At 35.7% G+C, this 18,262-nt stretch overlaps 1 protein-coding gene across 1 annotated transcript in view; it reads right to left on the reverse strand.

Annotated features, from left to right (window-relative positions):
• Positions 1-18,262, reverse strand: part of TRHDE (thyrotropin releasing hormone degrading enzyme) — a 384,497-nt gene that overhangs the window by 141,579 nt on the left and 224,656 nt on the right. Inside the window, exon 6 of the mRNA XM_024736370.1 lies at positions 14,864-15,001. Coding sequence (XP_024592138.1) covers positions 14,864-15,001 — 138 coding nt within the window. The remainder of the gene's footprint in view (positions 1-14,863; positions 15,002-18,262) is intronic.

Here is an 18,262-nt window from a genome sequence, read left to right on the forward strand (position 1 = left end):
ATAAACATATGCATGCAAAATTAATTTCTAATAAATTATGTATTTTATATTACATTATTTGACTATGATATACCATGGAGGCAAGATTCAGGAGAAACTTTTTTAGTAGTCCTACAATTTAGTTTGCTAATTTGGGAGCAGATTTTCAATTTTATCTTTAAAGAATATCAAAGAATGCAGATTTTATCACCATCAGTGGTTTACATTGAAATGTTTAATTTCCTTTTATGTCAAGAAGTTTTTTCTTATATGAACTGGAATTTCTCCTTATAATTTAAGGCCACTTATCTTATTCTGACCTTGATGTTGACAGAGAAGTGGTGAACAGTGTTCCTATAATGACCATTTATATATTAGAGCCAATAATTAAGTCATCTCTGAGCCCTCTACATTCCCGAGTAGACATCTGTAAGTTCTTTAGCTTTTTCTGATAGGATTTACCTCCAATTGTTTCTAAATTAATCTCTCTCTCTCTCCATTTCTCTCTCTGGCTCGCTCTTCTTTGCTTAATTTTCCTCAATCTCTTAAACTTGTTCACATTTTCCTTATGAGATGATCATAACCATGGATTATTATTTCCCAGATTTATAACCTTTATTTTTTATTTGCATGCCAGTATAGTACTTATTTTAAAACACTGCACTTTTTCATTCAGGGAAAATCTCTAACTTTAGTATATGTCAAAAGACTGTAACCCAAATCATATTTCCTATTGAAACAGTGGCATAATAGGCAATTAGTTACAGAAAGTATTCTGGTAGAGTGAAAAGAGCATGAGTTAGAAACAGAGAGGTGAGAATCCTACCTCTGACACCTAGAAGCCTGAGAACAACATTAACTCCCTGGGTTTCTGTTTACTCTTTTTTTTTTCCCCGCATATAATATTTTATTTGATCTCCCTAGTGGAATCTGTTTTGTTTTTTAACACCTTTATTAGAGTATAATTGCTTTACAATGGTGTGTTAGTTTCTGCTTTATAACAAAGTGAATCAGCTATACATATATATATTTCCACATACCCCTCCCTCTTGCATCTCTCTCCCACCCTCCCTGTCCCAACCCTCCAGGTGGTCACAAAGCACCGAGCTGATCTCCCTGTGCTATGTGGCTGCTAGCCATTTTTAGATTGGGTTTTTAGTTTTTTTGATATTGAGCTACTTGGAAATTTTGGAGATTAATCCTTTGTCAGTTGCTTCATTTGCAAATATTTTCTCCTATTCTGAGGGTTGTCGTTTTGTCTTGTTTATGGTTTCCTTTGTTGTGAAAAGCTTTTAAATTTCATTAGGTCCCATTTGTTTATTTTGTTTTTATTTCCATTTCTCTAGGAGGTGGGTCAAAAAGATCTTGCTGTGATTTATGTCATAGAGTGTTCTGCCTATGTTTCCCTCTAAGGGTTTTGCAGTGTCTGGCCTTACATTTAGGTCTTTAATCCATTTTGAGTTTATTTTTGTGTATGGTGTTGAGGAGTGTTCTAATTTCATTCTTCTACATGTAGCCGTCCAGTTTTCCCAGCACCACTTATTGAATATTGACGAGGCTGTCTTTTCTCCATTGTGTATTCTTGCCTCTTTTATCAAAAATAAGATGACCTTATGTATGTGGGTTTATCTCTGGGCTTTCTATCGATCTATATTTCTGTTTTTGTGCCAGTACCATACTGTCTTGATTACTGTAGCTTTGTAGTATAGTCTGAAGTCCAGAAGCCGCTTTGTTTTTCTTTCTCCAGATTGCTTTGGCTATTCTGGTTCTTTTGTGTTTCCATACAAATTGTGAAATTTTTTGTTCTAGTTCTGTGAAAAATGCCATTGGTAGTTTGATAGGGATTGCACTGAATTTGTAGATTGCTTTGGGTAGTATAGTCATTTTCACAATGTTGATTCTTCCAATCCAAGAACATCTATTTACTCTTATGTAAATTGAAGACAATAGCATCTACCTTACAAGGATAGGAAATTTAATAATTATGTGGATGCCCAGTGGCAAAAGAAAATCTCAAAGAACGATTGATACTATTTTTCCTACTACTAGTATTATTGCCATTATACACCTGACCAAACGTGTATTGTCCAACTGTTTTACAGAAATGACCACAAGAGCTAGTTAAACAATATATATCATGGGAATATATATATATATGTATAGCTGATTCACTTTGTTATAAGGCAGATACTAACATATCACTGTAAAGCAATTATACTCCAATAAAGATGTTAAAAAACAAAAACAATATATATCATATACCAGAACCTATAAAGTATGTACAAATGTGTCAAAGAGGACAAAATAGTAATGTTACATTCATTTGAGAGCTTGTATGTTGTAGACTGTGAATTGAGAAAGCAAAGGCTACAAAGGATATGTTTAGAATAAGAGCTGGGAAGATTTGCAGAACAGGAGGCTGACTGTGCCTGAGGCAGGAAAGTGTGGAGACAACAGGAGAAGAGTTGAGCTGACCAGAAAGGGTCCCAGGTGGTCCAGGGCTAAGGGGTCAGGCCACATGTGACAGAACCCATTAGAAAGCAGAGTGAATGGGCAACACAATCTTCCTCCCCCACCCCCTCCAGAATTCATACGGCATTACATCTGGAACTCTTTAATCCTATTTCAAGTGCCAAGTCTTTTTCCTAATTCCTATAAACAGATGGGATCTTTCCCTCTGAAACACCACAGTGTTTTGCTTGTATTGCTTTTCTGACATTTACTTTAACTCAACAAATACTTATTAAGTGCCTACTATATGCAGGCAGCATAATGAGTACTGCAAAACAGTGAAAATCACAAACACAGATCCCTCCCTTTGTGAAGCTCACACTCAATGGGGGAAAGTGGGAAGCCAGATCATATAATAAACATAATAATGAATAAATTGTATTATACATTTGAAGGTGATCAAACGGTATGTGGATCAGAATAAGAAAATGAATGAAGAAAGGAGTGAGGGTGTCAGTTGACATTTTAAAAGGGTAGCCTCTCTGAGAAGGTGACATTTAAATAAAGTTTTCAAGGACAGCAAGTTAGAACTATGACGATATCCAGAATAACATCATTCCCAGATCAAAGGCCCTAGTGTGGGAGGGAGTTTAGTTGGATTTCAGGAAAAGCAGGAGAGTTGGTGGAGCACGATTACCATGAGTGAAGGGATACTAATAAGAAGAGGTAAAGTCAGAGGGATAAGAGAATAAGGGTCAGGGGTCTGTGGAGGACTTGGGAAGAATAGGGTGAGTGGAGATCAGGTAGGGCCTCATGGGTCACTGTAAAGACTTTATCTTTTATTCTAATTTTGGTGGGGAATCATTGTAGGGTTTCTAGCAAAGAAGTTGCACTATCTGGCTTAGGTTTTAAAAATGATCACTTTGAGTGCTTGGTTAAAAATATACTGTAGGGTTGCAGGACTAGAAGCAGAGAGAGCTTTTAAGAAACTACTGTGGCAATATGGTGGTGATTCCAACCAGTATAGCAACAGTAATGGTGGGGAGAAGAAGTCAAATTCTGGAAATATTTTACAGCAGACACCGTAAGATTTCCTGACAAATAGGGTGAGAAAAAGAGAGAATCAAATGTGGCCTAAGAACTTAGAGTTGCCATCCACTGAGACGGCTCATATCGTATTTTGCCTTGAAATATATTTATTTATTAAAAGTTTTATATATAAGAGCCCAGTATTTGGAGTTACACAGATCTGACTTCATATCCTGCTTGTTCACTTGCTAGATGTCTGACCCTGTGGAAATCACTGAACTTCTTAAGTTTTAGTTTCCTCATCAGTAAAATGGGTTAAAAATGCCAAATCCCAAGTTTTCTATATGGAGTAAATGGGATAATACATGCAAAGCATTTCACAAAATGCCTCGTACATAATAAATGCTTGTTAAATGAAAGATGTGCTTTACTGTGACTCTTAGTGTAATTACTGTTTTCATTTCATATGTTTTATGTCTACTACTGGGTTATATTCTTGAAAGAGGATACTGTCCTATTATTATTATTATTATTATTATTATTACTATAGAGAAACACTCTGTCCTGTATCTAGAGTTAGTATGGGCTCTCTCGCTGTACTAACTGTGGCCTGGCTGATACCACACCGTGGGTGGGGAACCTGGTATCAGAAGGGACAAAAGATGCAAATGGAAGATTGGCCCTTTCATATTCACTTCTAAAGATAATAGAAATCATACATATTTTCCTCTTTAGCCATACAAGAATTTTAAATTAAGTCTGGAATATGTTGGTAGAATAACAAAAGTTGAATTTCCACTCCCCCACTTTTTAAATTCATATTCGCGATGACCCTTTGTGGGATTTTCTCTGCTTGCCAATTCTTTCCTTTTACTCTATGTAATTTCATTTGGTATCTAAAGTATATCAAACTTGTTATCATTTGGTCTCTAAAGTATATCAAACTTGTTATGAGAATTGCTGAAGTGTGTTCTTGTTTTTAAAGGATCCTCTTTAAATTTGCTTAAGTCATTTTGAAATCTGTTCCTCTCTCCCAAACTTGTAGCAATCCTCTCCAGCTTGGTACCATATGTAAATTTAATGAGCATTCGCTCACTTTCATCATCCAGGTCATTGGGTCATTGGTTCTTATTTCCCTTTGGGCTTTTAGAGTAAAGAGACTCTCTCAATCCATCTCTTCCAGTTTTCTTATCTATGGACAGTATTTTCCTGTTTGCATTTCACTTTTACGATAAAAGCATCCTCATTTTCAACCTACTATTAAAATGGAAAATTTGTTATTTCCCAGGATGTAACTCTTGCTCTCTCACTCTCTTTTTTTAAAGACTAGTTCCCATTTCTTTCTCTTCCCATTCTAAAAATATATATGTAATTTTAGGGTTTTTTTTTTTTTCTTTTAATACAGGCCTTGAGACGGTCCATATTGAACATCACTCACTATTTCTTCAAAAGCATTCAGTTCTTAAATTCAAATCCACAGAAATTAGTATCTGGTTTGTTGGTTCCTAACCTGTATTTCTTTATAATCTTCTCTACCCCTATAATACAGTTCTATATAAAAAGTTGTTTAAAGTGTAATAAAACTACTATGCAGGAAAAATTACAAAAAACAGAAGTGGGAATAATTAGAATAATTATTAAGGGAATAATCACAAGAGATGATAAGCAAGCAAAGCACCGATGCAATGAGAGGTTGACTGTTGGCAGAGGTTGATGTAGCCTAGTAACAGGGATCTTCAGGGAAGAGAGCACAGAAGAGCAGTGGCAAGGAGTGACAATCAAAACAAAAAAAATGGGCTACATGCTACAACTCTAGTTGCTACAATCTTTTCTGAAATGTCCAGATCTACCATATTACTTCCATCTCTACCACACCTACAGGAATATTCTTTCTAGAATACAAATTTATTTATACAATGTTATTCCTTTGCTTGAAACTCTTCATTGGTTCCTCTTCATCTGCTGGATGAAGTTCAGACTTCTTAGTATTGCATAACAGGTCCTCCAAGTTCTTACCAGATTATCTCCCCAGCCTGTCTACTACCCCAAATCCTCACTATGGTATGGCCATGTTGAACTCCTTGATGTTGCACTTAGTCACCACTGTGTTCCTTTCCTGAGCCAATTCTACAGAATAGTCCTTTTTTGCCATTTTGTCACTCCCCTTACCCTTACCCTCATGACTCTGTGTATCTTATACATATTTCTATCGTAACTCCTAAGATTCTGAGGTTGGTTGGCATCCATTACTTTTATCTAGCCTTCATATTCTCTGGGAACCCCTACTTCTAGTGATCCCATTGGATCTACCAATTGTATGACCTATCTTTCCCACCAGAGGATGAGCTTATGACCCATGCTAGCTATTCAGAATGTCCATAGGGACTGTCCATCCCATGGACATAGGGATTGGCCAATGGCGCTCTATTACTTAATCAGAACAAATCTTAGCTTTGGGGAGAAACGGATTCTGTAGTGAGGGAGGCAGTTTACTCTTTCCCCAAGCTCATTAGGATCACAAGCTTGAGGACTCTATCAGCCTAAACTTCTTTTTAGGCCACCTATCTAAGAATCATCTAGAAATTAAGTCAGAGACAAAGAGCCAAGAAATCAATGGAAGGTAGATTTCTGATGACATTGTTAAAATGCGTGGATTCAACCATTCCTAAACATAACAACACCTCAGACTTACCAGTTATTCAGTCAACAAATTCTTTTTTAATGTTTCAGATGGTTTGAGTTAAGTTTCTACATTTAAAATGGAAACATTGCTGTTAATACTCAAATGCTACTGCACTGACTTATTTATATGCTATTCCTCCTTTGTGTCTTATTACTGTTACATCCCAAGCACTCAGCACACAGTGCCTGTAACATAAGTTGAGGCTTACAAATGATTTTGGAATGAATGCTCCAGCCAAGTTCATTGATCAAATATGAGAGTGTTTAAGAACGTTGGCTCTGGAACCTGATTTCCTGGGAAACATATCCTTGGATTGACCATGATTCAATATCTTCATCTTTAAAATGAGGATAATGAAATAACAACCCCTAAAGGGGATTATGAGAATTAAGTGAGTTAATGAATGTATAGAGTTTAACACAGTGCCTAGCACAGAGTAAGCATTCAATAAACGTTAGCAGTTGATATTATGGCTGTACAATTATCTATATTACCTGTCATACACATCCCAGAATGACACAGTTTATCCATTACATCCACAGAGTTAAATTGGTTATTGTATATTACCCACATACTAATTGCTGACAGAAAGAGTCTGAGAGAAGCCCAGTTGGAGAAGTAGTCTAGAAATCTAAATATACATCAAGGCCTGGTATAGAGATTATCAAACTGAAGCCCCTGAGATTATAGCCAAATTGTTCTGAGCTTTGTTGTTCCACATTGTCACTGAAGATTATTTTTCAGACATGCCAGCAGGTACCTGGGCCACTGTTTTTCACCACATTTTTAGAAGTTTGATTTGACACCATGTAGGTGAATCCAAACAATGAGGGCTCATCAAGAAAGCATGATGAACAAGTAGACAGAAATCAATAAGGATCCAGAAGACTTGAACAATTCTATCAACCAACTTGACCTAATTGGCATTTATAAAACACTCCAGCCAACAGTGGAATACACATTCTTTTGACGTGCATACAGTACGCTTATCAACAGAGACCAAATTCTGGGCCATGAAATAAGCCTCAGTAACTCTAAGAAGATTCAAGTCATACAGAATATACTTCCCTGATCACAATAAAACTAAATAAGAAACGAATAACAGAAAATTTTCTGGAAAATCTTCTAATATTTGTAAACTAAATAACATACTTTTTATAACCCATGGATAAATTAATAAATCAAATGGGAAAATAGTATCTTAAGGTGAATGAAAATGAAACTTCTATATCTCAAAATCTAGAGCTTGCCCTAAGCAGTACACTTAGGAGGAAATTGATAGAATAAACACCTGAATTAGAACAGATGAAAGGACTCCAATTAATGACCTCAGTTTGCACCTTAAGAAACTAGAAAAAAAGAACAATTTAAATCCAAAGCATATAAAGGAAGGAAATAATAATGATAAGAGAGGAAATCTATGAAATAGAAAGTAAGAGCAGAAATCAATTAAACCAAAAGCTGATTTTTTGAGAATAAAATGTAAAAGCTTCTAGCTAGACTAATCAGGAGAAAAGGGATAGACAAAAATTAACAATATCTGGAATAAAAGAGGGGACGTTATTAGAGATCATATGACTACTAAAAGGATAATAAAAGAATATAACATGTACAATGAGTCAAATCCTTGATAAGATATAAACTACAAAAGCTCACGCAAGAAGACATAAATAACCTGAATAACTCACTATATATTAATGAACTCAAATTATTAAATATCTTCCCATGAAGGAAATTCTAGTCCCAGGTTGCTGTAGTGGCAAATTCCATCAAATATTTAACAAAGAAAGAATATAAATTCTACATAAATTATCCTATAAAGTGGAAAAGGAGGTAATAGTTTCCATTCTGTGAGGCTAGCATTATAGTGAGAACAAAGCCAAAGACATTACAAAAACTATAGACCAATACTCCTCATGAACATAGACACAAAACTTCTAAACATTTCTTTAGCAAGCTTAATCCAACAATGTATACAAAAATACATAAAAATGGATAAAGAAGATGTGACACACATGTACAATGGAAGATTACTCAGCCATAAAACGAAATGAAATTCAGTTATTTGTAGTGAGGTGGATGGACCTAGAGACTGTCATACAGAGTGAAGTAAGTCAGAAAGAGAAAAACAACTACCATATGCTAACACATGTATATGGAATCTAAAAAAAAAACAAGTGGTTCTGAAGAACCTAGGGGCAGGACAGGAATAAAGACGCAGATGTAGAGAATGGACTTGAGGATATGGGGAGGGCGAAGGGTAAGCTGGGATGAAGTAAGAGGGTGGCATTGACATATATACACTACCAAATGTAAAACTGACAGCTAATGGAAGCAGCCGCATAGCACAGGGAGATCAGCTCCGTGCTTTGTGTCCACCAGAGGGGTGGGATAGGGAGGGTGGAGAGAGACACAAGAGAGAGGAGATATGGGGATATATGTATATGTATAGCTGATTCACTTTGTTATATAGCAGAAACTAACACACCATGTAAAGCAAATATACTCCAATAAAGATGTTAAAAAAATAAATAAAATAAAATTCAGTGCCCAAAAAAAACAAACAACATTATGACCAAATGGTATTTGTCCCAGGGATGTAAAGAAAGCCTAAAATTGAAAAATCTATCAATATAATTCACCATATTAAGAAACTAAAATAACAAAAACAAAAATATGATCATCTTGATAGATGGGGAAAAGTATTTGATAGAATCAGTATCCATTTTGGATTAAAACCCTCACCAGTGCAGAAGTAGAATGCAACATTTTCAACCTGATAAAGAGTATTTATAAAAATGTAAAGGCAATTTCATATCTAATGGTGAAAAACTGAATGTATTGCTCCTAAAATCCAGAACAAAACACAGATGTCTGCTCTCACTTCTATTTAACATTGCACAAGATAAGTATACAAAAATAAATTGTATTTCTATATAGAATAAAAAGTCAAAAATGGGAATTAGAATACCATGTAAAATAGCCTAAAAATGTGAAATACTTAGAGATAAATATGAAAATAGATATGAAAGATTTATTCATTGAAAAGTACATTGCTGAGAGAAAATGAAGAGGCCCTAAATTAATGGAACAGTATACAGTATTCATGGGTCACTCAGTATTGCTAAGGTGTCAATGCTCCCAAATTATTTTACAAATGGAATGCAATCTGTGCAATTACAACAGAATTTTATAGAAAGTGAAAAACTCATTCTAAAATTCATATAGAAATTCAAGAGATCAAGATTAACCAAAAGAACTTTAATAAAAGAACAAAGTTGGAGAACTAACAACTTTATTTCACAGCTTATTAAAAGCTACAGCAATCACGATTGTATGGTATTGGTGCCAAGATAAATAAATATATCAATAGAATAAAATAAACAGTCCAGAAATAGACCCACCACACATAGTTCACTGATTTCAACAAAGGCAATTCAACAGGGTAAATAACAGACATTTCAAGAAATGGTTCTTGAAAAATTGGATATCCATGTGCAAAAAAAAGAAAAACATTCAATTCAAACTTCACACCATATACAAAAATTAACTCAAAATCGAATATAGATCTAAATATAAACCTAAAACTATAAAACTTTTGGAAGAAAAAACAAAAGAATAACCTTCATGGCCTTGAATTAACCAAAGATTTCTTAACTCTGACACGAATAGAACTATCAATTTAAAAAAATATGATAAAACATACTTAATTAAAATAGTTTGCTTTTAGATAGATACTGCTATGAAAATAAAGAGTAGGTCACAAATTGGGGAAAACATAATTTGCATATCATATATATGATAACCTGCATTCAAAGTATATAAAGAATCCTCAAAACTCAATAATAAGAAAACAACCCAATCTAAAAAAAAAATGGGCAAAGGATTTGAATTGACCCTTCACCAAGGAAGATATATATGGGAGAATATGCAAATGAAAGTATGGTCAATATCATTAGTCATTAGGGGAATGTAAATTACAATCACAATGAGATACCATTACAGTATCTAAAATTAAACAAATTGATTATACCTAGTTTGTGTTGGTGAAGATGTGGAAAAAGTAGAACTCTGGCACACTTTCAATGAGAACGTACCAAGGTACGATGGTTCAACTACTTCGGAAAACAGTTCAGCAGTGTCATAAAACATTAAACATATCTATCATCATCTAGACATTCCAGTTCTAGGTATTTACCCAAGAGAAATAAACGCAGATACACATACAAAGACCTGTACAAAAGTATTCACAGTAGCTTTATTTGTAACAGCCAAAAACTGGAAAAAAACAAATATCCAGGTGAACGAACAAATTATATTATACCCATATATTCTACAACATGAATTATACCTCAAAATCATGATGTTGAGTGAAAGAAGGCAGACAAAAAAGAGTGCATACTGTTAATTCCATTTACATAAAACTCTAGAAAATGAAAATTAATCTACAGTGAAAAGTTGATCAGTGGGGGAGTGAGGAGGGATGAGAGGAGGTATTACAAAGAGGCATGAGGAAACTTTTGATGAATATGTTCATTAACTTGATTGTGGTGATGTTTTCACTGGGATACATATGTCAGAACATATTAAATTGTACCTTTTAAGCATGTACAGTTTAATGTATTTTAATTATTCCTCAATATAGTTGTTAAAAAGAAAATTTTCTCTTGATAAGTCTTCATTAAAAATGTGTAGATCCTATCATCAGTTGAAAACACAGTAAGGACAGTATTTCCAGTGGTACTTAAGCATAATGATACATGGCTAGAATGAAGACAAGCCCACAGCTAACATCATACTCAATGGTGAAAAGCTAAGCCTTTCCTCTAAGATCAGGAATAAGACAAGGATGCCCACTCTTGCCATTTCTATTCAACATGGTACTGAAAGTCCTAGTCACAGCAACTAAGCAAGCAAAAAGTAAATAAATAAAAGACCTTCAATCAGAAAGGAAGAAGTATAATTATCTCTGTTTATAGATGACATGGTCTTATATACAGAAAACCCTAAAGACTTCACCAAAAAACTGTTACAACTAATAAATTAATTCAGTAAAGTTGCAGGATGCAAAATTAACAAACAGAAATCATTTGTCTTCCTATACACTGACAATGAACTATCTGAAAGAGAAATTAAGAAAGCAATCCCATTTACAATAGCATCAAAAGCAATAAAATACTTACAAATAAATTTAACCAAGTAGGTGAAAGACATACACTGAAAACTATGAAACACTGGTGAGATTGAGGAAGATACAAATAAATGGAAAGATATCCCATGATCTTGGATTGGAAAAATTAATGCTGTGAAAATCTCCATACTACTGAAAAATGATCTAGAGAGTCCATGTAATCCCTATCAAAAGTCCAATAGCATTTTTCACAGAAATAGATAAAAATTATCCTAAAATTTATATGGAGCCAAAAAAGACCCCAAATTAGACAAAGTAATCCTGAGTAAAAAAGAACAAAACTGGAGGCATCACAATTCCTGATTTCAAGCTATATTACAAAGCTGCAGTAATCAAAACATTATGGTACTGGCAATGGTACATGGAACCAGTGGAACAGAACAGAGATTCCATATAAAAATCAACACATATGTGGTCAACTGATTTTTGACAAGAGCACCAGGAACACACAATGGAGAAAGGTTAGTCTCTTCGATAAACAGTATTGGTAAAACTGGATATCCACATGCAAAAGAATGAAACCAGATTCCTATCTTACACCACTCACAAAAATGAACTTGAAATGGACCAAAGACTTAAATGTAAGATGTGAAACCATAAAACTCCTAGAAGAAAATATAGGGGAAAAGATCCTTGACATTGGTCTTAGAAATGATTTATTGGATAAGAGACCAAAAGCACAGGCAACAAAAGTTAAAATAAACAAATTGGACTACATCAAACTAAAGAGCTTTGGCACAGCAAAGCAAACAATCAATAAATTGAAAAGGCAACCTGAAGAATGAGAGAAAGCATTAGCAAACATATAGCTGATAAGGGGTTAATATCCAAAATATATAAAGAACTCATACAACTCAATTGCAAAATAATAATAATCCAATTAAAAAATAGGCAAAGGACCTGAATAGACATTTTTCCAAAGAAGACATACAAATGGCCGATAGCTATATGAAAAGATGCTCTACATCACTAATCATCAGCAAATCAAAACCACGGTGAGATACATCACTTCATACTTGTTGTGATGGCTATTATCAAAAAGGCAAGAGATAACAAATGTTGGTGAGGATGTGAAGAAAAGAGAACCCTTACACAGTGTCGGTAGGAATGTAAATCGGTACAGCCATTACAGAAAATAATATGGAGGTTACTCAAGATATTAAAAATAGAGCTACCAAATGATCTCGCAATCCTACTCCTAAATATCCAAAGGAATTTAAACCAGTATCTAAAGGAGATATCTGCACACCCATGTTCCTTTCAGCATTTCTTCACAATAACCAAGATATAAAAACAATCTAAATGCCTTTCAACAGATGAATGGATTAAGAAAATATGATATATATAATTGAATATTATTCAGCCATAAAAGGAAGGAAGTCCTACCATTTGTGACAACATGGATTAACCTGGAGGTCATTATGCTGAGTAAAATAAGCCAGAAAAAGATAAATACTGTATGGTATCACTTATATGCAAAATCTAAAAAAAAAAAAAAAAAAAAAAAAAAAGGAGCCAATTTCATAGAAACAGAGAGTAGAGTAGTGATTACCAAGGGCTAGGGGAAGAGGGAAACAGGGTGATACAGGTCAAAGGGTACAAATTTTCACTTATAAGAAGAATAAATTCTAATGCTCTAATGTATAGCATGGTGACTACAGTTAACAATACAGTACTGTATACTTGCAGAGAGTAGATCTCAGGCATTCTCACTCCCCACCCCCAAAAAGAGTTAACTAGGTGAGGTGACAGATGTGTTAATTATCTTGATCTTGGTAATCATTCTACAATGTATATGTGTATCAAATCATCACACTGTACACTTTAAATATATACAATTATATTTGTCAGTTATTCCTCAAAAAATTAATAAATAAAGATACATGGCTAGAGACAAATAAGCCAGTGTCCTTTATGATGATGATCCCGAGCATCATGGCACAGTTTGCTCATGTATCACATTTGTAAATTGGTAAGCCTTTGCACCAAAATGTAGAGAGGGTAAAATAATAATCATTGTAACTTCCTTCTTTCCTACTGGTTTAATTCTTAACCTTCTTGAATGAATTAAAAATTACGCAAATACATGAAATTTGGAATAAATGTTAACTTACGTGTAAAAGCACATCTATAACATATTTAATCAAAATAATATTTTCCTGATATTATTCATGCAGAAATAATACTGGTATTTACAAATAGTCTTTTAGAATTGGTGGTTAGGTGGGAAATAACCACAGACATGTCTCCAAATGCATCTCAAGCTAACGTAATAAATTATTTTCTGCATTATATTTTAAGAATCAATACAGTTGAATGAACCAAATGTGCATCCAGCAAAATCTAGCCAAAAAATATCATATATAAAAGTGGATGTGTACTTTAAATATTTATTTAACATTTAACATAAATATATTTACACTACATACTTTAAATATGGTACTACACTTCCACTTATCTTTATAAAACATCGAAAATATCCTTTCTGAGCCAATGCAATGATCAGTGACTTGAAAAGATATTTTCTAACACAATTTGCAACTTTATATATTATAGCATACAATGTTAACTAATAGCATAAAATATTAACTAATAACCATTGAGATAGTCATTTCCTGAGTGCAAAACCAAACATCCAAATTACTGCACCAAAAAATTCTGATGAATCATTATCTGATTTCTAGTTATAAAGAGGAATATCTTGTTTTTCAGAAAGAATATTAGCAACTTGTTTTTAAGCTTAAAACGTTATTAAATCAATAGAGTATTTATATAGAAATCCTAATAAACGCAATTCAATCTACACCAAAGACAAAGTAGATTTTAATACTATTTTAACAATTATTAAGTGGCTGCTAAGTGTTATACACTGAGATGTACACGCTCCTGTTAAAATTAGAACAACAAAAGGACAGAGTTATAAGGAAAAATCCTAATCCCAGTAACAACGGAAAAAAAATTCATAATATACCTTATTGCTACAGATGTCTAGTCATTGGTCCAAAATCTTTACCATTGAAAGTCCAGTCTTTAAGATTTCATTTATTATGCTTATTATCCAGGAAACATGCTTAATTCCCCAAATCTCCCTTAAATAATGTTTATAAAATACATATGTCAGGTCACTGTCTATACCCATTTGCAGCAGCCAATCAAAATAAGTATTTAAGGGGCATCAGTGGGAAATAATTTGTCACTATATAGGTCAGCTCTCTTATTAATAATAATAAAAACTGACATAACACCATTTGTACAGCAATTTCATATCAAGACTCCAAAGATTTACTCATTAATACTGTCAATATTTCTAGGCATTATTTGGCAAACATTCATCTCCATCTTACTGATTTATAAAGCAAAGTCCTAACTCATAAAATGACATGAACCTAGTGACTCTATGTTTTCTAACTCACAGTCCATTTCTACTTGCCAGGGAGAAGAGAAAGATATAATATATCTAGCATGAAATACTTTGGCTACCCCAGGATAGTGAAATATCCAATTGGTACTTGGGTCTTATCTATTCCCACCTTTTTATATGCGATCCAGTCAAACACCCTGTCAATATCTGTTGCCCGAAGCACTTCCTGTGATACTGGATGGGAACTGGCCAAGCCGTCAAGCAGCATCACTTCATGTAGAACATCTGTCAGAAACCTCTGTTTTTCCTGCAATATAGTAGATGGAACAACATCACAGGTGATTCCTGGTTATGACGGAATATGTGTGACAATATGAACAGAATGTGTGTTACTTAATTGATGATGTTCATCAACCTACATGGTGAGACTTAACTCTAAAGAGAAACCGGTAAATAAAATGCCCCTTAAGTCCCTCTAAAATAACAGTGAGCACAACATGAAACAAAATCAATGGGCTACAATGGGCCCTAAATAGAAACAATGGACTCTATGTTTTAACAGTGGTTAAAACAAATTTGGAGCGTGGGCACATAAATGAAACTGACTAAGCTTGTTTATGTGTTCTGCAGGGTCAACACTAAAATTCCAGCCCCAAATAACCTTTTCATAGTTAATCCAATATAAGAATAATAACTAAATTTCAGAGTTCCATTGCTATTTCTTATTTCTAGTCCATTTAAACAACATATTCCCTCTCTTTCTGTTCCTCCCTTCTTTCTTTCCCTCTCTCTTTCTCACTTATCCTCTCTCTAATACACACACACACACACACACACACACACACACTTCTTTTCTAAAGAATTTCAGGAGACCACCACAAATAATAAAAGGCATTACTGACATCAAACTATAATATCTGTGGATGTGGATGTGATACATGAATTCAGAAAGTGGAGAGCAATAGGTATCAACAATCCATTTTGTGAAAGAAAACAAAATCGTGAGACTTCTGTGCATTGTTGAGACATTAGTATTTGCTCTAATAAAAGCTGACTTGTAATGTTAGTAATAAACTGTAAAGAAAAAAGTACTTCTCTGTTGTTTTTGCTTTAAGAAGCCTGCTTTAAAGAAACAGCTTAGGTTCTGTTAACAAAAATGCTGGCAGCTATTAGCCCTCCTAGTCTCCTGCCTTCACTGAGGGAGAAGGAGAGGAAAAAGAAGTTACAAGAGGTAACAAGGGCTAAATAGCCCTTAAATAGTTGGCACCTGAGAGGTATTAATAGAGATAAGACTGCAACACTTTAATTGCTCTAGCTAATTTTGAACTCATTCCTGGAGCCTCCAAATTTTGGGCCAGCAGATAAACTGCACTTTATTTCTGAGTGAGTTGTAATTTCAAGCTGACAGTACACCAATCCTGGATTTTAAAAACTGGAAAGAGAATAAATATACTAAGAAAAGAATACTAAACTAGGCACATATGTTTGCATTAATTTAAATCTGGCTTTAAAGAAACATTTTTGTTCATCATCCCTTGCTCAATAATGTAGTATGTTTAATCAATAATTTAACTGGCTATCCAACTATATACTGTAAGGTTTATTTTCTACTAGCTTATTTTTTATAGTCTGTGGACTATATATCTAATTTCTTTAGTCCTCTTTTTTCGGTCTACGAATTTCACGTCAATGCTCCATCAAAAAGGACTTTGTTGCAGTGACTGAACCAAAAGTCACTCTAAGTCCCAGAAGGATGCTCCAGACCGTAAGAAACCACAATAAAAAGTACAAACTTACAATGAATTAAGTGACAAATACTACACAAAATGATACTGTATTTCTTCTTAAATCGAGTTCCTAATTCAAGATGAATTAAGAAGATTAAGAAGACTGAAATTGGACCCTGTGATTTAAAAATTTTTAAATTAAAAAACTTGGTATTAGGACGAGGGGAAGATGGCGGAACAGTAAGACGCGGAGATCACCTTCCTCCCCACAGATACACCAGAAATACATCTACACGTGGTACTGCTCCTAAAGAACACCCACTGAACGCTGGCAGAAGACCTCAGACCTCCCAAAAGGCAAGAAACTCCCCACGTACCTGGGTAGGGCAAAAGAAAAAAGAATAAACAGAGACAAAAGAATAGGGACGGGACACGCACCAGTGGGAGGGAGCTGTGAAGGAGGAAGCGTTTCCACACACTAGGAAGCCCCTTCGAGTGCGGAGACTGTGGGTGGCGGAGGAGGAAAGCTTCGGCGCCGAGGAGAGCGCAGCAACAGGGGCGTGGAAGGCAAAGCGGTGAGATTTCCGCACAGAGGATCGCAGCCGACCAGCACTCACCAGGCCGAGAGGCTTGTCTGCTCACCCGCTGGGCGGGCGGGGCGGCGAGCTGACGCTCTTGCTTCCGTCGGAGCGCAGGGAAAGGACTGGGGTTGGCGGCGTGAACACAGCCTGCAGGGGCTAGTGCGCCACGGCTGGCCGGGAGGGATTCCGGGGAAAAGTCTGGACCTGCCGAAGAGGCAAGAGACTTTTTCTTCCCTCTTTGTTTCCTGGTGCGCGAGGGGAGGGGATTAAGAGCGCTGCTTAAAGGAGCTCCAGAGACGGGCACAAGCCGCGGCTAAAAGCGCGGACCCGAGACGTGCATGAGACGCTACGGCTGCTGCTGCTGCTGTCGCCACTAAGAAGCCTGTGTGCGAGCACAGGTCACTATCCACACCACCCTACCGGGGATCCTGTGCAGCCCTCCACTGCCAGGGTCCTGGGATCCAGGGACAACTTCCCCAGGAGAACGCACGGCGCGCCTCAGGCTGGTGCAAAGTCCCGCCGGCTTCTGCCGCCACAGGCTCACCCCGCATCCGCACCCCTCCCTCCCCCCGGCCTGAGTGAGCCAGAGCCCCCGAAGCAGCTGCTCCTTTAACCCCGTCCTGTCTGAGCTAGGAACAGACGCCCTCCGGCGACCTACACGCACAGGTGGGGCCAAATCCAAAGCTGACCCCCGGGAGCTGTGAGAACAAACAAGAGAAAGGGAAATCTCTCCCAGCAGCCTCAGGAGCAGCGGATTAAAGCTCCACAATCAACTTGATGTACCTGCATCTGTGGAATACATGAATAGACAATGAATCATCCCAAATTGAGGAGGTGGACTTTGAGAGCAAGATTTATGATTTTTTCCCCTTTTTGTGTGTATGTGTATGCTTCTGTGTGAGATTTTGTCTGTATAGCTTTGCTTCAACCATTTGTCCTAGGGTTCTATCAGTCCGTTTTTTTGTTGTTGTTGTTTTTGGTTTTTTAAATTTTTTTCTTAATAATTATATTTTATTTTAAAAACTTTATTATATTTTCTTACCTTACTTTATTTTACTTTATCTTCTTTCTTTTTTTCCTTCCTTCCCTCCTTCCTCCCTCCTTTATTTCTTTCTTTTTCTTTCTTTCTTTCTTTCTTTCTTTCTACTTTTTCTACCTTTTATTGGGAGCCGTGTGGATGAAAGGCTCTTGGTGCTGCAGCTAGGAGTCAGTGCTGTGCCTCTGAGGTGGGAGAGCCAACTTCAGGACACTGGTCCACAA

Source organism: Neophocaena asiaeorientalis, unplaced genomic scaffold, assembly GCF_003031525.2.
Source record: "Neophocaena asiaeorientalis asiaeorientalis breed wild unplaced genomic scaffold, Neophocaena_asiaeorientalis_V1.1 scaffold134, whole genome shotgun sequence".
NCBI classification, from domain to species: domain Eukaryota; kingdom Metazoa; phylum Chordata; class Mammalia; order Artiodactyla; family Phocoenidae; genus Neophocaena; species Neophocaena asiaeorientalis.